This window comes from Gekko japonicus, unplaced genomic scaffold (assembly GCF_001447785.1).
Source record: "Gekko japonicus isolate JY-2015 unplaced genomic scaffold, Gekko_japonicus_V1.1 scaffold355, whole genome shotgun sequence".
NCBI classification, from domain to species: Eukaryota; Metazoa; Chordata; class Lepidosauria; order Squamata; family Gekkonidae; genus Gekko; species Gekko japonicus.
The window spans coordinates 1,158,607-1,182,008 of record NW_015167066.1 but is presented as its reverse complement, the minus strand read 5'-3'; the positions used below and the strand labels follow the sequence as shown (position 1 = coordinate 1,182,008).

Here is a 23,402-nt window from a genome sequence, read left to right as displayed (position 1 = left end):
ATAATTGTCATTTGGGATGTATCCTCACTGCAAGGCCCCATGGGCTGGGAGGGGGTGTAGAGGAAAACCCACATGGGCGGACTGGAGAGCCAGTGATGCAGCACTGGGCAGATGCTCCCACATTGCTTGACTGCTGCAGATAAGTTTGTTCTGCCTCCACCCACTCCTCTCCCTGAGCAGTCTTCTCTTCCCTCCCTTGCACCAGTTGCTCATGGGCCACATAAGAGCCCTGGACAGGCCGGTTCTGGCCCCCAGGCCTTATGTTTGACACTCCTGCCCTAAATGGTTGGAGGGTACTTGAAGGGACACCTGCTGCTCTTTGTGCTATCTCCTGAGGGAGAGGACAACCAGAGAAAGGCTTTTCGTAAGTGGTAACACCTTGCCTTTGACTATCATACTCTTAAAAGCTTGTGTGAAACATACCTTACTGTCCTTCAGGCATTAGGCTAAAACATTTTTAATGCAGGCTTTTAACTGAGTGGTTCCATCTTTTAAAGCTGTTTTTATGGTCTCCTTCTAGCCAAAGAACACACTTATGGATATAATTTTAAGCTGCTGGATGTTTTATGCTGTTTTTATGCCCCTGACTTGTTTTAATACTGATAATTCACCTCACACAAGTCTCTGGTGAGGAGACATATACATTTTCTAAATAAATATTCAGTATCTGGAAAAGTGGAAAACATAATTCTTCCTGCATGCTGCACAAATCACAAATATCCAGTTCTAACTGGCCCTTTGCTATGATTTGCAACTAATATGGATGCATCTTAACTATTACTGCAGGGTGTTTCTTCAGCATGACTAGGTGTGGTAAAGAATTGTAAAAATCTTCTGCCACGAGCATTCCTTAAATATTAGCACCTTGAAACAACACTTCCACACCCTACAATTCGCTTCTTCACACATAACTTCTTAAATACTCCATAATACACCCAATGACTTGCTTAAGAGGAAAAAAAGCCCTAGGCTTATAAGCAAATAAATCAAAATCCTTTTTTTATACTCATAGGTTGCTGCCACCAGAGGGTAAAAACAAAAAAAAAATTATATAACATACAGAATATAAAGATAACCAAACAATGCAACTCTAAGCATGCTTCTTTTGAGGGAAGTGGGATCACTTATATTCTTCCTCTCTCTGAGGAAAAACACATCCCCGTTTCCCCAAAAGTCAAACGTATCTGGATTGATTGATAATCTCCATTTAATACAGATTCTCACAAGTCTGTGGTTGAGCTACAGTTTTGTAAAAGGCATTTCTGAACATTTTGCCCAGTTTTGAGATAACAATTTGCCATATCAGTACACTTCTCTGAATTTTTCTGAGAGTGCACAATTAGTCTAAAATGGTCACTTGAAAGGAGCTAGTCTCTTGTTGCTGAGACAGTTCATACATTATATTTTCCAACCATGGTGATTTACAAGAGTTTGTTGTGATTCTCCCCCATTCCTGCAAATGAATGTTTGAAAATATGTCCACATGTGAAAATTATTACATTATTGCCAGACGATAGCATGTTGCAACTGAACACTGGTTCTACATACCCTCTCTGGTCTGGATACCACTAAGGTCCCTGGCCCCAGGGACGCCCAACTTGCCTCGACCAGAGCCAGGGCTTTTTTGGCCCTGGCCCCTGGCTGGTGGAATGAGCTCCCGACTGAGATCAGGGCCCTGCGGGATTTATTACAATTCCACCGGGCCTGCAAGATGGAGCTCTTCCACTGAGCTTTCCGTTGAGGCAGCAGGCATCCCCCTCCTTGGGTCAGCCCCATTTACAGCTTGGGTTGGCCCCTATTTACAGCCTGGGTTTAAGATCCTAAACTTGACAGATCTCTGGGAAACTTATTCCCAGTACTATTAACCACTGAGGTATCTGGCTTTTATTAGAGCTGTACGTTTTACATGTTTTAATGTGGTTTTAATTATATAGTATTTTTATTGTTGTATTTATTTACATTGTTGGAACCTGCCCTGAGCCCGTCAAGGGGAGGGCAGGACAAAAATACAAATAAATAAATAAATTCCAGCATATGGTTTTGTAGACCAGGGCCCACTTTGTGCTTTTCTTGATTACATTTTATTTTTACACAGTTAAATCTCACCCTGCACATCTCTGGTATCTTATGGCCTTTTGACCTTTGATAATCATGGTATTTATGTTCCAAATGTTTCACCTACTAGAACATTCTGAAACCCAAGTCAGTATCCCCATTGAGTACACTGGGGGCTGAAGCTGGTAAGAGTGAAAATGCAGAGTGTGACTATATCCAAAGAACTGGAGCTAAAACGACAGTCTCCAACGTGAACATCAGCAGCCTCTACACTTTACTGCGTTTCCATAAATGGCTGGCCAACTTGAAGATCAGGAAGACTTTTTAGTGAGACCAACAGAAGGCGCAGAGTGCATCCCCGTGGACGCGGGGAGAGGGACTTTCAGCTTTTCAGACCGTTTAAAATCCGGCATCTTGTAAACAGCTACGCTCCACTATGATTGCGGAGACTGAAAAGTTCCCTCCAAAAGGTCGCTGGTCGCTAAGGGCGTTGCTTTTGGCGGCAACAGAGTCGTGAAGTGGAGTTTGGTCTGCCGGGCGCTGGCTACCCTTTTTAGTAGCGAGCTGAGTTTGTCTCTCTAGCGGCCTGGGCCAAGATTCCCTGCAGGAGCCGTGCCCCAGCTTGGAAGGCGAAGAGCGCTGTAGGCCGCCTCCAGAGTTGACGGGAGTGGCTCTGCGCTAGAGCTGCCCCACTCGCCAGCCAATGGCAGCAACTGAGTGAGCGGGGCTGTTTTGAGAGCCGCTTAACTGACCGGAGTGGGGTGGGAGAGATAGTTGGAGACTGCTAGACTAGCCTACCTTCGCCACAAGAGCAGCGGCCACGAGCTCGGAGCGCTCAGACGTCTTCACGGTTTCCTGCTTGTTTCTCTTGGAGCCCGAGGCCGCTTCTGAGGAAGAATGCACGTTCGGAGTCTGGGAATTGCTTCCTGGACGACAGGGGCTACACAGTTACAGCGAGGCTTCGGGAAGCGCGGCCAAGAGGCTCGCAACCAGCTGAAGGCCGGGTGCTGAGGGTGCACCCGGCGAGGGTTAAGCCTGGCAAAGTGGCTTGCAGAGACCGGTGGCACAGAACGCTCAGGGGCAGCCTCCGTGCCGCAGAGCTGCTCTTTCTCGCTTTCGGTTTAGCCAGTCGGGCGCTGGGAGGGGCGCGTCAGCGTCTCCGGCGCCCTCCGACATTTCGAAGCGTTCTCGCTCGCCTTTAAATGTTTGTAAGCGATGAGCGGCAGGAAGGACTTGCGCCTCTGCGTGGAGTTAATCAGAGGTGAGGAAAGTTGTTCCTTGAAGCGGCATATGGTGGGACCGGTTTTATTCTCCCGCTCGTGGGTTGTAAAAGAATCAAAGTCGTCTTTACGATTTTTCTTGGCAGAAGTTTTTTAGCAAGGGTATGACTGGGCGGAGGAGGAAGGAGCAGGGAGCCGACTACGAGCTGCTGTTTTAACCACTTCGTACCTATGTTTTTCTTTTGTTACGTGGGGCTGATGAGGATCAACATCACTTGTTCTATTACCGTACCTCCAATATAGCGTGTGGAGAATAACAAAGTCTCAGTTTTAAGAGAAGGCGTGGCTTCTTTCATTTCTCAGAGCCCAAACTATAAACATTGTAACGCGACATATTTGGAATAAACAGAAGTGATTTGGCGATGTAGTTGCTAGTCACATGGCAAATTCTATGAATTAACAGATTTCCGGGGGGGAGGGGGCGGTAACATTGCTGTTCAAAAAGAACATTGTAGCTGTAATGTCTTTCCTTTCATATTATAAACATGTTTATAATTAAACTACTAGGGCAGACGTTCTAATTACATATTGGAAATAAGATTTGCCGGGAAATAAATGAGTTTTAACAACAGGTTGATTATTTCACAGTACGGTGTTAAAACAGAGTGCATCTTTCTAAGCCTGTTAACATCAGTAGAGAGGAATGACTGTATTTAGGACTGCACTGTTAAAAATATATACAAAGAAATCTCCCAGGATTCAGTACTTAACTGTACATGCATTTTCTAACAATCTCAAAAGAAAATTCCTGCGCAAAACTGCTGAACTAGAATTAATCAGGAAATTTGACACTGTCCTCCAAAGGCTGAAAAGGGCTTGAGATTACTCAGTGGCAGCAGAATCAGACATTCCTTATTACAGGTGCTAACTGGTTAGCACTTCGAGGGAAATTGCATTATTATTGTAGTTGGCTCTGTACTTTTCTTCATTACAATTTACTTTTACATAATTGCATTTGCTCCTGTACTCCCTGCATTTGATGGCCCTTTGGTTCTGCTATTTAAACACTTTTTCATAACCTTGAGTTATCAGCAAGATAGGTAAATTATAAATGAAGCACAAAATTAAATCACTTAGGAAGGACTTGCTACACGCAACTGATGGGCTCTAGTTAGTGTTGTCAACCTCCAGGTGGTGGCGAGAGACCTCCTGGGGTTGCAACTGATCTCCAGGGGACACAGGTCAGTTCACCTGGAGAAAACATCTGCTTTGGAAGATTAACTTTGTGGCATTATACTCTAGTGAAGTCCCTTCCCCCCCCCCCAAACTCTGCCCTCCTCAGGCTCCACCCTCAAAGTCTCCAGGTATTTCCCGACACACAGCTGGCAACCCTAGCTCTGGTCCATAAAAACGTATGCTAGAAAAGAAAGTTAAGTGGCTACAAGACTGCTGTGTGTTTTTGCTGCAGCAGGCCAACGTGGCTATTTTTCTGGGGTCGTTGGCACAGATCCTGCCAAAGTCAAGAGTTTGTCACATGGGTGCTATCAGTATTCATATTAATAACAGTTTGCTTTGGAAATGGTAAGTGTTCTTTCTTTTATGCATCAAGAGGATCTTGATAAATGTTCTTTCAAATGAGCCTAGTTTTTAATCTTTCTTCTTCATTCTCCTCCCATACTTGCATTTCAGACTGCAGCAAATTAGAAATGGGCTGTAAGGGTCCCACCACTCAGAAAGACTTTTAAAAGAATAATGCAATTTAAAAAAAATTACTCTTGATAAACGGACGCATTGCCATGACCTGGATAGGCCAGGCTAGCCTGATCTCCTCAGATTTCAGAAGCTAAGCAGGGTCAGTTTTGGTCAGCATTTAGATGGGAGACCACCAGGGAATACCAAGGTCATGACGTGGAGCCAGACAATGGCAAACCACCTCTGAACATCTCTTACCTTGAAAACCCCATGGAGTTGCCATAAGTTGGCTGCAACTTGATGGCAAAATAAATAAATAAACGAAGCATTATCTCTAAGGGAACAAAATGCAGTTACTGCACTAATTTCGTGCAACTCGAGTTTTGACCTAGTTTCACAATGACCTTGTGAGACAGGTTAGAGATCACACCTTGCCTAAGACCTCCACCTCCCAGAGAGTTTCAGAGGTGCAAGGGAAATACCTGTATTTCCCACATTCAAATGGAACATTTCAGTCACCACACTGACTAAATGGGGATGTTTGCCTGGCTCCTTAACAAATATCTGCTCTTAAAATCCTGAATGGAAATTCCTATGTTACTGCTAAAATCATAGTATGCTTTCTCTAGTTCTTCATTCTAGAGTACCAATGTGATTTTTTCCCCACAATTTCAGATCGTCTTTATTATGCTGTTATCTGCCATAAACCAAAGAGTGGTGGTGCAAGTACGCACTATTTCAGCACAGATGATGAATTTGCATATGAGAAGTAAGTAGAATGTTATTCCCTTGATCTGTAAGACAGTATAGTAACATGAATGGCAGCCTTAATAAGGAAATAATGGGTATATTTGTAGTGGTTAGAGGAAGTGGCACATAGCCCTGATGGAAAATGTAATGCATAAAGTAAGGTGGTCTGAATGACATCATAAGTACAGGCGGCATTATGGAAATATAATTTCTGTTGCAAGATTGAAAGTCTCCCAGATTGCAACAATGTAGAACTGTATTTTGTGACTAAATGGCAACAGTTAGACCTGGCCGTATAATACTTACCTTCATTTGGGAAGAAGTTCATAGCCCTCTTATTTTGTCAAAGGCGATTGGAATTATTAACAGCTGCACATGAGTGACACCTATAAGGGGATTTTAAAAAAAATTAGATCATGAAAGGTATGAATGAATAAGGTTAGGGTTGCTATAGATAAATGGTTTTTGAGGTAAAACTGGAGGGAAATTTTTCTGTTAATTTCTGGGTACATTTTTACTCTCTCTCCTTCAGCATACAAGGCATCTGCATTCCATGACTTTAATTTATATAATCTTGATGCTTGTTGAGGCCTACTTAAGACAGCTGTACAGTTAAAATGAAGTTGTGTATGTTCTGTAAGCAAGCCTGTTTCCAACAATGGCCAGTCAGATACTGCTGGAAGTTCTGGAAGCAGAGCATGAAGGCCAGCACTCCACCCCACCCCACCCCATTGATCCCGTAATCTAGTGTTCAAAATTTTACTGCTTCTAAGCATGGAGGTTTCCTTTAATTATGCCCATAAGTGTAGTCATTAGGAATGACAACAGAATATTGTATTCCTAATGGTTACCCTTATGGTCTTTCCGAATTAAAAAAACCCCATCTCTTCTGTACTTTATCTTTCTACTGCTTCTATCATATTGTGTGTTTCATTGTTAATTTTGCTATGACTCTTTCAAGGTTTTGCAAGCCCCTTTATGAGAGTTTATGTCAAAACACAGAATAAAAATATTCTTCAAATAACTGTGGGAACTGTCAAATTTTTCCTATGGTCTCATTCTGTTCTTACGAAACTGTTTTCATAATTACTTAAAACCTGCTATCACTATCTTGCCATTTACCTTGTAAAGATCCAGATATACCTGTTGTGTTAAGGTCAAGGTCTTCACTGAATTTTTTGTATGGTATGACTTCAGAATTAAGCCAGTGGGATTAAATTAAAACAAGTGGTTTAAAGACTATCATGAAAGGCTGAAATCCAAACAAGCTAGTCAAGGGGAGGGGGGGAACCCGTGAGCTCAGGGGGAACTGCTTAGACGGTGGCCCAAGAGTCAAACTGTTGTTCATCTTAAAAAGTAACTGGCATCTGTGTCTGACATTGCTGAAAAATCTTCCTTGGTTTGTGTGTTTTTACAAGACCTTGAAATCTGTGTTTCACAATAATTGGGCTGTTTCCTTTGTGTCCAGTGGTTTCAGTAAGCATATATACTTCCTGGCCACCAGATCCTCAGTTTGGTCTGTGTATGTTGTCTTGTTGCTGTGGTGTTCTGCATATACTAGTTTGTATAAAATTTCAGAATTCTTGGATTAATAGAGTGTTTTCCAGACTTCTAATTGCCAAGTTTTTCCTGAGCAATACATATTCCAGTGAATTTTACTTAATAGTGTGTCAGATAGGGATGCCAGTCTCCACTTGGGGGTGAGGGATTCCCCTGATTTTGCAGGCTGTTGCCTGCCACTGGCCAGCAGGGGGGGAGCCCCGCCCCCAAGAGCAACCACCAGCAGCCACCTCTCTCCCTCCTCTCCTGCAAGATTTAAAAGGCTCTCCAACTGATCTGCTGGAGCATATGGCCCATTGATAGGCTGGAGGGTCCTTTAAAACTTGCAGGAGAGGAGGGAGAGGGGTGGCCGCTGGCTGCATGCCTGAACTGAAGGTGGCAAATTTGCTGCTTGGAGTTCAGGTGCCGGCAGCATCCACTTGTAAAAAGCACTTAAAGGGTCCCTTTAAATGGTTTTTACAAGCAGGGGCTGCCAGCGCCTGAACTCCAAGCAGCGAATTCACCACTTGCAGTTCAGGCTGCCTCCCTAACATAATGATGTCACTTCTGTGTGATGTCATCATGTTGGGGACGTCCCCTCCTCCTCCAGGGACGCCCCCCAAAGTCTCCCGCCAGTGAGCGGACAGGACCTGGCAACCCTAATGTCAGAATAAAAATTACCGGCCTTCAGCAGAGCCATTTGCTTTGTTTCCACATTAGTAACAGTGTTTTGCATGCTTTCTTAGTAGAAGCAGGCAAACCCGATGTAGAGGTTCATGCAGAACGATGATAAGCTCCTCTTCAGATGGATTATTCTGTTGTGCCTCTGCATCAGTGCTGTAATCAGGCCAAGTACAAAGCCAAATGAGGGAAAGCCACAGGAGTCATTCATGCAGAGGTGCAGCATGGAGTACCACAGTAGCTTTTAAGTATCTCGTTTACTTTACAACTCATTGCCCATTCTCTTGAAATACACTTGTTTCTCCAGATGCACAGTTTAGGAATGAACTGGATTAGTCACTTCAGTATATATTATGAATGGCAACTGCTCATTTTTTGAAAGGTCGCTAGCAAGCTTTTCTAAGACTTCTACGTTCTGTGGCATTTCAAATTGAGTTCTTAAAGTAGTTCCTGTAAAATATTTTATTGTGAGTTCCAAAAACATGTCAGAATCCATAGGCATTCTAATCTATTCCTAGGCATTGTGCAGTATGTGTATGGGTTGTTTTTCTGTCAGTAATTATAGTATGTTTTTAACAGCATGAAAAAAGAGAATTTGAAGTTTTATATATGCTGATACCTGTTTTAATGTGAAGATGTGAAAGAGGGACCTTGAACAACCATTTTAATGCAGATCTTACAATTATGCTAACTTTTTTTCTCTTTATCTCTTCCCCTTCTCAAGCTTCTATGCAGATTTTGGACCACTCAATCTGGCAATGCTTTATAGATACTGTTGCAAGCTAAATAAAAAATTAAAGGTAAAAATTACTCTGCACCAAATAGGACTGTATTGGATTGTGTTCCTTTAAGGGTGAGGTGGAGTGAGCCCCAACCTAAACTAACATTATTATAAATTGATAATATTAAAGTATGTATTATTTTGTATATGTTTAAAAAACTGTGTAATGATATTGGTTTAGGTTGACTTACACTGATAGTCAGGTGTGTGAACTGTGTTTGTATTTTTTGACAGAAAGTGGGAAATAATAATGTGATAGAACTTGCTTGGTTTTATTTTAGAATGCAAATCTGAGAATTTGTTCTGTGGTTAATGGTTAAAAGTATGAAGCCTGGAAGCACAGGAGTCATGGGGTTTAAAAGTCCTGGTGCCATGGGAACAGAAGAAACTTATTAGGCAATACTCTTTGTAGTGCAATCCCCACCCTTCCTCCCACCTAAGGAATTTTTCTGGCAACCTGCCAATGTCTGGAGAGCTTCAGGGCACAGAGGAACATTAATATAAATGGAAATATTTCTTAATTTTCCTTAAATAATGATTAAGACTTAAGAAAATTGAAATACTGGTTTTTCATCCTCAACGTTCCCTGTAAAGCTAAAGCTCTAACAAAAATTGACTACTGTGGAACAAATACTTAATGGTAAAGACACCTCATGGTTTCTGTGAAGGTGAAAAACTTCCTTGCTACTATGCATGCCTGTTCTTGACTGTTAACACAAATCAATAGTTACAAACGTTAAAGCTGGTAGCTATTTATTTTCCCTTTTCTTTAGTGTAGCAATTATTTATTTATTATTTATTTATTAATTACATTTCTACCTTGCCCTCCCTGTGAACGAGCTCAGCGCAGCTTACAAAGGTCGGTACAGTGTACCTGGTCTCCATAAAATGTTTTTAAATGTTGGATGTTTTAAATGTTTTAATTGTTATATGAATTTTGGCACGTTGGGGGGCCTTGAGCCCGCTTGCGGGGAGGGCTGGCTATAAATGCAATGAAATAAATAAATAAAACATTTTAAACATTTTAAACAAATTAAAGCAGATTAAAACAAATTTTAAAAAGAGGACTGTGTGGTAACAATCTAGTTACTCTCAGGAGTTCAAAGAAATATTTGGTTCTCATTTCAGTAATGTTTGGTATTATAAAACACAGTATGTGAGGTATTGTGACATTGTGACAACTTTTACATTGCAGAGTTTTAAGTCTTTCCATATGTTTCAAATTTAGTGCAAGCCTTGCTAATATTGGTAGGAGTATAAAAAACCATTTGGTTAAATATTGATTTAGTTGGCTAGAAACTGCAAATTCATTCAGTCTCTGAAAATTCTGCTGAAAAGCTTAAAAACTGAAATTTGAAATTTGTAGTACGTCATTTAGCAATAGTCCCAAGATTTAAAGCATGTACATATGATTAAGTATAAATCTGGGACTTGGCTGTGGCATGGCTCACAGATCTTGCTTTGCAACTCTGTCTTCAAAACCTTTATGGCATGCCATAATTATTTCCTAGGAGTGAGGATGCAGTGTGATTAGGAGCAGGAGATTTATAGGGATATGTCTTGAGCAGAATGATACTAATTTCTGTTAAGAGTCAGTTTTAATAGGAGAAGGGCAATGACTAATGAAGCTTGGAGGTGTGAAAAGAAATTACCCACCACTTACAGCACGATTAAAGTTTATTGAAAATGCTTTCAAAATAATGAAGCTGGGGGAAATTGCTGTTCACACAAGCTTATTGTTTGCCATAGGGTGTATGTGTGTTTGGGGAAAGGTGTATCTGACCTGTGCTTAATGCAGAATTCAAACTGATTTTGAGAAATAAGATTGCTATAGATTGTATTTATTTACTTCATTTAAAATATTTTATCCTGCTTTTCCTGAAGTTGAAAGCGGCTCACAAAAAAGTTTAGTACAAGCCCTATAAAATGCATCGTAAAAATGAATAAACTGGAAAAAGTTAGAAGTGGCAGCCTCAGATCTTAATTAACAGGACATAACCATCACTGGGAACAAGTGCAAAACTTTTAAACACTGTTTAGTAATTATTTAAGAAAAGGAACAGGAAATGGCTATATATTGGATCCTACCAGCTCTTCTGCTGATTCAAAGAAGGCGGACCTCCTTTTTAACCCTTAAAAGCTATGCTGGGATTGTGAGACCCAAAGTCATGTGAGATTCAGTTGCAGCAAGGAGAAGAATCTGTCAGGTTCTTCCCCTTCTGGTGCCAGTGAAAAAGCTGGTAGGGTTCATATTCATTTTAGACTGCCATTTTCTCTTCAGTTGTCCCATAATGTGCTGTGATTTCCCAATGCCTTTTTCTCCTGTTGCAGGCACTGATAATGAAGCAATCCTTTGTGTTATGCTCTAAATTACTTTACATGTAAGGACAATGTAACATGGCATTGTTTGTGATGAGGTCATTTCTGTGCGTATGTGATGGGGACCATTTCTGTTCATTACTACAGTATACAAATCCAGTTGTAACTCTGTTCATTTCTTGATGCAGTCCTTTACCATGATAAGGAAGAAGATTGTTCATTATACTGGTTTTGATCAGAAAAAGCAAGCCAATGCAGCCTTCCTGATAGGTTCTTATGCAGTAAGTATTTTAACCATCTATCTTCAAAAAGGCCCACCTCCTGCATTATGCTGTCTCTGTTACTATTTTCTTTCCCCCCAGTGTTGGAATCCATGTCTAGGACTCAACTAACTTTTGATCCAGCTTGTGAAAAGGAGTGCCTTTTATGATTTACCTGTTATATAGTTTTATTCATAGATTTGTCTCTCATTCAAATGGTTTCCCTCTTAACAGTTCAGGTTGTTAAAATTGCAGAGCTTTCAAGAAACTCCATAGCAGGACAGGGGAAACTGAGTGAGACCTGATTAAGAAAATAACATCAAGAATGGCAGAGAAGCATTGCTTGTGAAGAAATAGAGTGTTTGAGCTGTAACATGCAGAAAGCTTCTGTTGATACCAATCATGCAGTATATAATTTGGGAACCAGATTGTGGGTGGGGAGGGTATTCCTAGCGTCTATACTTATAAAACTCATACTGGATACTTTTTTTTGAATTTTAGTCTTGATTTCCTTAGAAGCATTTCAAGTTTCATCAGTGAGAAGATCAGTAATGGTGAACAAGCTTTCTTGTTAAGGATTTGATGTTACTAGGGAGAACTAGGAGCTGAAGACTGTTGGATATATTCTAGGGCTTTCCATTTCTGCAGGGTAAATGGCAAAGTCTGGGATACCCAGCAGGTTACCCCTCTGAAGCTGAAGCCACACCTTACAATATGCCCGAAAATCCCATGTAATATGCTGGGCTTCCTCAGCAGGGAGGTTGACCTATGAAGATTCACGTAAGGTAGAAAGTTTGGAACCCACATTTTCTAAACAGTAATAATATTTGCATTCTGCATGGCACAACAGCAACACATTGTTTAAAGGCCTTTTGAATTAAGTACATTTTAGAACCCTTGTGAAGAAATCAAGAGCAAAACAGGACACCCCACCCTCCATTGTATAAATGAAGAGACACAAGCCTTTCTGTGCTGAGTATTCCTGGAAGCCATGTGAGGACTGGAGTCAACATATTTTACCTAAATTAGTATACAATGATAGTGTGGTAAAGCATGGACAGAATTTCTGTTTCAAGAGCTGTGTTATTCATACCACGGGATGTAATTAATAGATGTTGGCATGCTCAGTTCTGTCCGCTTTCAATGACCCGTAGATAGAACAGGATTATACATAACAGAAAACTATGTTGCTGTGCCATAATAGATGAGAGGTCAGTAATCAAACGGTGTGTAGCTACAATTGTGGCAGGTGCTGTAGATCTACAGCTGCATTTGCTACATTATAGTCTTGGTTGCAGCTACCTTTCTGAACCCTTTTGCAAACTCTGTTCCACCTCATGACCATATGACTCACATGCAGAGAGACATTAGTTCCCCTCATCAAAAGAATTCTTTTTGATATGCAAATTATTCAGATGTAATCAAATGAATTAATCAACTAAACTCTCATGATTTCCTCGGAATTCATTAATGAAAAGGCAGCTATAATTTTGTCCCTTCTCCTTATCCATGTCTCCAACTAGCAGTTACTGTTAGTGGCTGCTCAGATTATTATATGAAGTGGTACTTCAACTACTGCATCAGAAGTAGTTCAGTATTTTGCATGCATTGTTCCTCTTTTGTAATATCTGTTGGAGTGAAAAGGATCCTTACCTGCTGCAAGTAGGTTGTTGAGACTGAGTTTTTATTAAATTTGGCTGAGGAAATTGGGGTAGGCAAATACAAGTTAGGTTCTGCACTTTAGTTTCTAATATAACTGCTGTGGAGAAACTGTGTACAGATTCAGTCCAAGATTTTTAATTGTTTAACTCTGGTGCTTCGTAATTTTGCCTGTAGCATGAGCATGTTCCCCTTTCCATGTCATGAAGCAGTGAACAGTAAACACACGACTTTTTAATGGGACCATGTTTTTACGCCATGTTTTAATATCTTCTGGCCAATAACTTTGTGAAGATTTGTTTACATTTCCCCCAGTTATTTTATGCCTTTAGTAAGTATGTATAGAAGGTACATAGATAAATTTGGCATGGCTGAAGGAAATACTGAGCAAGCAAAGTTAATGCAGCATTACGTCAACAAAAAGAATCTGAGCATTCATTTGAGCATTCTTGTATGCATGGAATTGTTAACAGCATTTTAAAGGTCCTTAGTGTGGGACAATCAAACTTGCAATGTTATTTCAGATGACTAAATTGAAGCAGTGTGAAATTAATAGCTTGCCCAGTAGCTTATCACCAAAAGTTTCATGGTGTCACAGATATTTTGCAGTACAAGTAGGGCTAACTTTAAAATGGTATTTTTATAATGCATTTGTGGTGGTTTTCTGTATCTTTACACATCTTGGGGGGGGGAGAAGAAGAAGAGAAGAGATTGGATTTTTACCCCACCCTTCACTACCCAAAGGAGTCTCAGAGCGGCTTACAAACTCCTTTCCCTTCCCCTCCCCACAACAGACACCCTGTGAGGTAGGTGGGGCTGAGAGAGCTCTGACAGAAACTGCTCTTTTTCAAGAACAGCTGTGCCAGAGTTATGGCTTGTCCAAGGTCATCTAGCTGGTGCAAGTGGAGGAGTGGGGAATCAAACCCGGTTCTCCCAGATTAGAGTCCACACACTTAACCACTACACCAAACTGGTTCTCAACACCAGTTGAGAATGTCTTAAACACATGCTTCATTGTTACTGTTGGTGTCTAATAATGAAAGGTTAACAGTTAATGTATGTTTCTAGTCCTGTGTGATGCTTTGCCTTTCTGCTGTCTCTTCCTGTCATGCTTTTGCTTTTTTGGAGCTTTCACTATAAGTCATAATAAATGATACAAGCACCCATGTGATCTGATTATCATACTGAGCTACCTAGATGTGAGCTTTAATGCCAAACCGATGATGTGCAATAACAATCCAAAACAGTAAAAGTAACAATATCTGATGTCAGTGCTAGTGATCTGGATCTGGTTTGTTATATATTTTTCTGCAGTAAATGGATAGAATAGTACCAGTCCAAGTTTGTGCTGGACATAAAGACAGTTCACCAGAGTAGTAAAAGTAGTATTCTGAACTATGAAACCAGGGTTTTTGTTGCTTAAATTAAATAACTAATACCCAAACCTTTTCATACTTTGCAAAAACTGTAATGGCTAGAAGAAGTTTGTATTACGTAGTTCTTCATGGTACCCAACTTAAATGATACTCTTAAGAGAGCTTCTGTAATGGGCACTTTTGATCCTCTCTAATATTTCAGGTGTTAAGATAGAACTTCTTGTCTTCTATCTTCCTTTGTCTGTTTAAAACCAGGTTTTACCTTCCATGCATCTTCCTTCCTCCTTATCTTCTTCCTCCCCCTCCGTTCTTCCAATTCCTGCATTAACTTAGTAACAGTATTTCTTTTTCTCAGGCTTGGCTCTAATTATGTCCTTTTGGAGGGCTACCCTTCTAGGGGCCTACCCCAAGAACTGCTATAATTCAGGTCATCTTCTCCAGGACTCATCTCTGTGTACTTTATTTTCTCATCTTCTTCCTCCAGGGTAAGCAGTTTCCTTCACCTCTTGTGATCTTTTTTTTTTTTTTTATTCTTCCCAGGTTCAGTTTGTCAGCGTTGCTTGATGTAACCTTATTTTAGTTGGAATTTTGGCAACAGGAGCAGCCGTTCTGATGAGCATTCAAATCTCTAACCTCTCTGTTAGTGATTACAGTTAAATTTATGAGAATAAATATGAATTTTAATTTTTAGGATAGTGTTTGGGAAGTAATTCTAACGTTATATTTCATGTGCAGTACTTGCATAGGCTTTTATATTTTATAGCCTTCTCGTCCTGTTAAGAAAAAATGTCAGTCTCTTCAAAACCCGGTGGTGGCTTGTGTTCTTGTTTTGTTTTTTAAATAATGTTTTCCTTCTCTCTGGGTACCTGTTTTAGCTAGTGCTGTTGTCTTTCATTTTCCTAAGGGCTGATAACATTACTCTCTCCTACAGTCGGTCTCAAGGTTTGATTTCTCTTGCACTTAAGTTACCTTACATTCTTATACTTGCTAGGTTACATCAGTTTCATTTAATTTGAAGTGTTATTTTAGACACTTAGTAAGTTATGTTTTATGCCGTAGTATAGTGATTTCTGGAAGGTTTTTTTCATCTGCATTTCTCTAATAGTTGTTCCTTTTTCTTTCGTCTAAGGAAAAAGTGGTTGTTTTAAAAAACAGTGTAACTGTGGAATTTAGAGAGCACATATGACTTCAAATGGGAATTTCTTCTCCTGCTGTAGCTCACTGAGCCCCCACATCCGATTTTTTCCCCCCTGAGGACCAGGGAATCCATGGGGGATAGTAGGGAGGTCAATAATGGGAAGGAAGAATTGGTAAAGATCTTGCATCTTTGGAAATGTGCAGTTGGATGCAAACCTGTATGTGGGTACTGAGTGCTTATTTTGTTGGTTTTTTGGGGGGTGTTGCAGGTCTTTTTATCTCTCATCACTTACTCACTGAAGCTACGTTACTAACTCCCCTGGAATTTATTGAATGGCATACTGATGGGGGTTTGGAAATGTTAATTAAAAATGTGACTTGGGGCTGGTGCCAATCTAATATTAGCCAGCTGTTAAAGTAACAGGATTTTTTTAAAAGGAGGACTCCCCCATTAGAAATATATTTTGTACTGCCCCCCCCCCCCCCCGTGATGCTAACATTGTAGTTTCTTAACTCTGTAGGTGGTGGTGCTAGCATATTATGAATAAATTGTACAATAATTTAGCATCAGAAATGTCCAGTCATGGGTTCTGATCCAGAAGGTGCCTTTATAGCTAAATTTGGAGCTGTGTATTTACAGCAGGTGTCTTGCTTTTTTTGATGAACAGCACCTCTTCTCTGCACTACCCTCCCTAAATTTCAGAAGCAACCTCTGCCATTTAAAAATATTAAAGCAACACTGCTTTTTTCAGTATCTGCTTGCATATTGCTACAATACGAATTTACTCACCTGTATGACAGGCTGTGTACAGAGTATTAATGTTAACGTGATATAGTTGCCTTTTAAAACTTATGTGCTTTATATCAGTGTCCATGAATGCTCATTGTTATACTGCATAAGGCCTCTAATTTTTATATTCCTTGGGATACTTGTTGATTTGGTACATTGACAGCATCGATGTGCAAGGCCAGTGAATTTCTCCTTCACAGTAACAGCTTGTTGTGTTGCTGAATGTGTAGCATCTGTTCATCAAAATAGGATCTGGATGTTCTTTGAACATGGCCAGCCAGCCTGCCTCAGTGCGTGTAATGGATAATAGTCTTGTGTACAGTTATATTACCTTGGGGATGCTAATTGAATAATCAAGGCTTGCAGCCACTAAATTATATATTCGCCTATGACTTTAGCTTTTGTTTTACCTAATGGAAGAATACAGTTGTTTTGAAAGATGAGTGCAAAATTCAATTGCATAGCATTTTACTTTTTAAGTATAAATTTGTTAAGAAACTTAAGATACATTATATATGTTCCTGTTTTCTAATACTTTATATGAATTTTCTCTGTAAGTTCTCTTTTACTTTAAATTGATTGTAGTCCTAAGAAATTGTATTAAATAAGTAGTATGGTGATATGATGCTCTTCACGCTGACTGTGGGCTCAGGCAAGAATATGAGTTCGTTCTACTGTGCACGTCTTTAGTCTTGCTTTGCCAGAAGATCTTATTTGTCACAGTGTAGAGGAAATTATTCAGAGACACAGTTTGTAGGAGTCCAACCTGTTAAGCCAAATGGAGGCTGGGGCCCAATGGATATATATATAATAGGTGTGATATCCTTACCACTGCCCTGACCCGGATAGCCTGATCTCGTCAGATTTTGGAAGTTAAAAGCAGAGTCAGCCCTGGCTAGAACTTGAATGGAAGGACCACCAAGGCAGTCTAGGGTCGTGATGCAGAGGCAGTCAGTGACAAGCCACCTCCAAATGACTCTTGCCTTGAAAATCCTAGAGCGTTGCTATAAGTCAGCTGTAAATTGACAGCACTTTCCACTCCATGGTTACCACTGAATATGCAAACCACATGGGACCTGTGCTACTGGATAAAAACAATTAATATGAAATGATGTCTAAAAGAATTAGACTGGTGTTAACCATCCAAACAAACACCAGTCCTGACTTGGGTTGCTATTTTCCTCTAAACTCAGTTTTGTCAATGCTTTTAATTCCCAAACTCACCTGATTGGCAATTCCTAATGTTTTTTGGGGCCAACTTTGCCACTCACAAAGAAAATGTTGACATGGCTCCTTGAATAAGTATCTAATGCTGAGTTATATTGTAATAATGCTTTTTGGAGCTTGGAATGTTCAAGTCTTAATACTTAAGTTCTTGAGTTCTACTTATTGTATTCTTGGCTTCATGTTGGGGCCACCATACTCCCTATCTTCTCTAACACTGTATGCATGTTATTTTGTTTTCTGCTCTATGCCATTCCTTGCAGGAAAAAATTAAGTTACTAGCGAAATATAAAACCTTTCTTTAATCTCTTTTTCTCTTTCTCAAATAGATAATCTATCTGAAAGAATCTCCAGAAACTGTGTACAGGCTTTTATTGTCTGGAAATGTAGCATATCTTCCTTTCAGGTAAACAAAAAGCATGGATGTAAGTTCCATTTATCCTTAACAGTGTGGATTTGAAGTTGTCTTTTAGGGTAGAGAAAAGTAGCTTCTTGGCCACTTAACGCCCCCGAAGGATCAGAGTTTGTCATGGGGCATAAGGACTGTCATTTTGAGAAAAAACAAGCCTGAAACCTCCTGAGCAGATGGAGCTAGCACTGTGGTTCTTTGAGTTCTGACCAAGGACTTGGCACTTCCTGTGACCTGGATATTCCTCTTGTTCCTTTCAGTTTTGTGTTGCTGTAGGCTGGAAGAAGCCAAATTTGTGAATCAGTTCTAGTGCGGTAATGAGCCTGAGCCCCAGCCTGCAAAATAAGTCTTCACTGCCCAGACATTTTTGGTTGTTTGGTTTTGTTAGAGTAGCTAAGTACTTCAGTATTTTACCACTTCTTAGGACCAACTAGACAGATGACAAATACTGGAAATCTGTAGGGTAAAATTATACCAAGCAGTTTAAATGTTACACCTGTTTATGGAAGCATGGTTGGTGAGATCTGGAGCCACAGTTCTGTATATTGCAGTTGAGTTGCTGATGCGTAAAATGTGGGCAGAAACTTCAGAGTTGAATCACCACCACCATCCTAGTTGCCTACTCTTGATGCAGTGAAACCTACACAGCTTGATATTTACATTAGCAGAATGCTTGCCATATGGGCCATGAGTGTGAGTAGACACACAGAGATGCAGTACACAAGCACACTGGCTTATTGTTGATGGAGGCCACATCAGATATTTTGAAAGGAGGCTAGTGGTTTTTCCCCCTCTACGGTTATGTTCACTCCAATTGCAGCAATTTGTTTTTTACCATAGGAGGTGAAAATTTATATGAGACAGGGTTGTCAGCTCTTAAAACAAAAAAGTTCTGTTATATAATTGAGGTCTAGGTACAGAGCCCATGATAACACTCAGAGGTGTTATGTATGCTTTCAAATTCCCTGCCTCAAGCAACACTATCTAGACATGACACAAAAAATTTGCAGCCCCAGAGATTGCAGCGCAGTCTAGATTACAACAGCCAGAAGGCAGGAAATAACATCAATACAAGCCGCAGGCTATATAGATCAAGCCATACACATGCGCTAGATGATCAATAACTTAGAACAAATCTACCCATTTTACAGATGTGAAACTCTCAGGTTGACTAGTCTTAGGAAGGAAGGAATGCTTTGCAGAGAACTCCAAACACACAAATACTTGGAGAGCAGGTCATTTTTAACGATGAGACAAGCACATGGTTCCCTACCACAAACATACACTCACATTATTTAGTACCCTCTCCAACCTGGGGACTTTACCACCCCCCAGATCCTCAGATTTGGGCTGGTGACTGCTGCAGCAAGCTCCTCTTCTGCTCTTACTGTTTACCGGCAGCTTCAGGTGCTGTAGTGTGTGATTGTAGAGTTCTTGGGCATGGGCCAGCATAGATATGGACACCAAAGCTGTGTATTTTTTTTTAGTAAGAAGTACACAAAGAGTAGAATAACTATTCTACTGCATACAAAAACCAAGTGTCTGACGCTGAAATCAGTTGCTAGTTTTCTTGTACAAAAATCAACAAACACTTCCTGCCTGGGCAGTGATGAATTTGAGTGCATGGGACAAGCCTTCCCTTGTGGCTCTTCTCCTTTGCTGCTGCTCTGTCATTGCTTGAGTCACTTGACCTAAGAGAGCAGATCACCAGTCACAGCTGAGATGTGACCATTAGGGTATTATTGCATGTGTGCGCACACACATCCGTTTCTGGGCCTCTCCCTTCATATACAGTATTTTAAAAGAACAATTTAGATCAGAAAACCATACATATTAAGAGAATCTGCTTTTTCGTCTCACATCCTGCAGTGGAATGGGGACAGATATTCTAAAGCTAGTTGGGTCCAGGTTTAGCATAGTTTTCCCCCCCCCCCTTCCTTTTAAGGATTCAAGGACTCATAGAATCATAGAGTTGGAAGGGACCTTCAGGGTCATCTAGCCCAACCCCCTGCACAAGGCAGGAAATTCACAAATACCTCCCCCCACATACACCCGCAGTGACTCACTGAATACTGAAGAACATAACCCTTTTCTTCAGCTGTACATCCTCACCTTGGATTCCATTTCTTGGTGAAGTACTAGGGCATGACAAAAGCTGGGGAAGCTGTTTGGGATTATGATGCTGCTGCTGCTGTTGTAGTTATCCTGGCCATCAAACATTTTATGAAACTGTTATCAAGTCAGTTTTGAAACTTTATGATCAACAAGTCGTATCTGGAGGATTTTTTCGCCAGGGCTGTATGAAGTTGCAGTTGGAAGGAGGAATTGGCAAAAGAAAAAGATAATCCATGCATTCAGTCTTTCTTCAGGATGCAACCCTTAGTATTGTAGCCATATCAAAAGCTTTAGAATATTTTGCTTGGGAAACTGAAGTTGCTTTTTCAATTGTCAAAAATGACTTCAGATATGTATGCCTTGCAGGGATGCTTCATTTGGTACCTGCAGTTTTCATATAACGCTGCTTGACTGCCTTCATGCAATAAACAAGGTTGGTAAGATTATTCTGTTTGGCAGTGAATTTAATTTGGGAAGCCATGTGGAATTCGAATGTTTTAGATTTAAAATGTTTCTGACGAGAAAGTCAAGAAGTGAGGATTAAACCCAAGCAAAGGTTGGTAGTGATAGCATTTATCTGATGGCTATTTTGTTCAAAATTCATCAAATACTTTACCTCACATATGTAAAGCATCATAGATAATTAAAGTGTTAGTTCAGACAAAATAGGTAGTGGGATGTATTCAACCCACTGCCAGTGCAATGCATGTGGATTCGTGCCACATTCTTCTTCCCCCAGCAGTTCCTTTTGTTCCCCGGAGATATAATGCATGGACAAAGTCATGAGAGTTTGGTGGCTGTAGTAAGCAGGGGCAACTGGGCAAAACCACTTCCCTCTTTTGCTTGTGGAAAATGAGGTGTCATCATTCTGGAGTCAGAAGGGACTGCTGGGGAAGGGAAACACAAGTGACATCTACAATTGAACAGTGCCCTTCCTGTGTGTGTTTCACTGAGTTGTTCCAAAAATATACATTATTCATTCTACAAGTTTTTGTCTGTCTCTCTTTCACGGATTTTAGGCTTTGCAGTTTGGTTTCCTTGATTTCAGTACATTTGATGTAGAAGAATATGAGCATTATGAGGTAAGTTTCATTCTTATTGCTGAGTACTGTTTGTAATTACTGCTGAGACTGTCTTGTATAAAAATTGGCATGCAGTACTTATAGCTCTTGATTTTTTCTGTTTTCAAGAGAGTCTATAAATATGGGGAGTCAAGGAAAGTAAGGTAAATAACAAAAAGATGTTTCAATATACTTGTTAGAAGGCTGTCGCATGACAGTGTGAGAGCATGTGGTTTATAATCCCAGACAAAACTGGAATTAGACTTTTTGTATTTACAAAAACCAAACCCTTACATCAGCATTCCTTGTCATCTTCACTTTGTTCACCTACACAAATATGACAAATGCTATGGTGCTTTAGGAATGACATAAACAATATATTTCTTTCCTTGACAGAAGGCAGAAAATGGAGATTTTAACTGGATAATACCAAAAAAATTTCTTGCCTTCAGTGGACCTCATTCCAGAACCAGAATTGAAAATGGTATGATTTAAGGGGAATGGGACAGGAAACAATACATGGCTATTTGCTAAGTAATAATTGCTATAAAATATCAGTGCTTCTGCAGTAAAGACATGCAGTATGTGAATTTTGTCCCCCTCTCCCATTTTGTTGGCTTCTGCACTATTATGTTCTATACAGTTAACATTTCTGTCTTCATTTCTTTCCTTTTTCTTTCAGGTTACCCACATCATGCTCCTGAGGCCTACTTCCCTTACTTTAGAAGGCATAATGTTACCACTGTAATCCGCCTGAACAAGAGGATGTATGATGCTAAAAGATTCAAGGAAGCAGGCTTTGAACATTACGATCTCTTCTTTGCAGATGGAAGTATACCTACTGATACCATTGTCCAAACATTCCTAAATATTTGTGAAAATGCTGAAGGTGCCATAGCAGTTCATTGCAAAGGTGAGTCACAGTCTGTGCTATCAAAACTTTTGTTAACAGCAATCATTTTGGTGAAACAGACCACATGGGTACCCTTTTTTCACCACAGGGAATGAAGAATTTACTCAGCAGGTCATAATTATGAAGTACCACGTTATCCTGCACATTTCCCTGTGCAATTAGAATATACTCTCCACCACCAGTGCAAAGGACATTTTATAATATGGTGACCTCTAGTCAGGCTCGGTGTTTCAAATACAAATTCCCCCTCTATCTCCAAACTACCATGAAGGTATGGAAGATCTTGGGATATCTCACTTGTTAGAGATATTCACAACTAGGGCAGGTTTTTCTGTCCCTTGCACCTTGGTAAGCATGCAACAAGTTTAGGGGTTTTTATGTGATTGCAGAAAACATAAAAAACATAAAAAAACATCTACTTCTGCTTCATTGACTATGCTAAAGCCTTTGACTGTGTGGATCATAACAAACTATGGCAGGTCCTTAAAGAGATGGGAGTACCAGACCACCTCACATGTCTCTTGAGAAACCTGTATAAGGGTCAAGAAGCGACAGTTAGAACCGGATATGGAACAACTGATTGGTTCAGTATAGGAAAAGGAGTACGACAAGGATGTATATTGTCACCTTGCTTATTTAATATATATGCAGAGTACATCATGCGAAATGCTGGCCTGGATGAATCACAAGCGGGAATTAAGATTGCTGGGGAAAAGATCAACAACCTCAGATATGCAGACGATACCACTCTAATGGCAGAAAGTGAAGAGGACCCTAAGAGCCTCTTGCTCAGGGTAAAAGAGGAGAGTGCAAAACTGGGCTTGAAGCTCAACATCAAAAAAACTAAGATCATGGCATCCGACCCCATCACTCCTTGGCAAATAGAAGGGGAAGTCGTGGAAGTAGTGACAGACTTCACGTTCCTGGGATCCCAGATCACCGCAGACTGTGACAGCAGCCATGAAATTAAGACGCCTGCTCCTTGGGAGGAAAGCGATGGCAAACCTAAACAGCATGATAAAAAGTAGAGACATCTCCCTGCCAACAAAAGTCCGCATGGTCAAAGCAATGGTATTCCCAGTAGTCATGTATGGCTGAGAGAGTTGGACTATAAGGAAGGCCGAGCGCCGAATAATAGATTCTTTTGAACTATGGTGCTGGAGAAGACTCTTGAGAGTGAGTCCCTTGGACTGCAAGAAGATCAAATCAGTCAATCCTAAAAGAAATCAACCCTGACTGTTCCCTGGAAGGCCAGATAATGAAACTGAAGCTCAAATACTTTGGCCACCAAATGAGAAGGGAGCACTCACTGGAGAAGACCCTGATGCTGGGAAAGATTGAAGGTCAAAGAAGACGGGGACGGCAAAGGATGAGATGGTTAGACAGTGTCATCGATGCAACGAACATGAAATTGAGCCAAC

General features: G+C 40.5%; 1 protein-coding gene across 1 annotated transcript in view; it reads left to right on the top strand.

Moving 5' to 3' along the window:
• Window positions 1–2,485: 2,485 nt before the first annotated feature.
• Window positions 2,486–23,402, top strand: part of CDC14B (cell division cycle 14B) — a 43,070-nt gene continuing 22,153 nt past the window's right edge. The window contains 9 exon segments of the mRNA XM_015412676.1: window positions 2,486–3,316; window positions 5,643–5,736; window positions 8,662–8,737; window positions 11,226–11,318; window positions 17,813–17,889; window positions 20,374–20,440; window positions 21,027–21,089; window positions 21,465–21,552; window positions 21,751–21,981. Of these exon segments, the coding sequence (XP_015268162.1) occupies window positions 3,271–3,316; window positions 5,643–5,736; window positions 8,662–8,737; window positions 11,226–11,318; window positions 17,813–17,889; window positions 20,374–20,440; window positions 21,027–21,089; window positions 21,465–21,552; window positions 21,751–21,981 (835 nt within the window). The 5' untranslated portion in view covers window positions 2,486–3,270.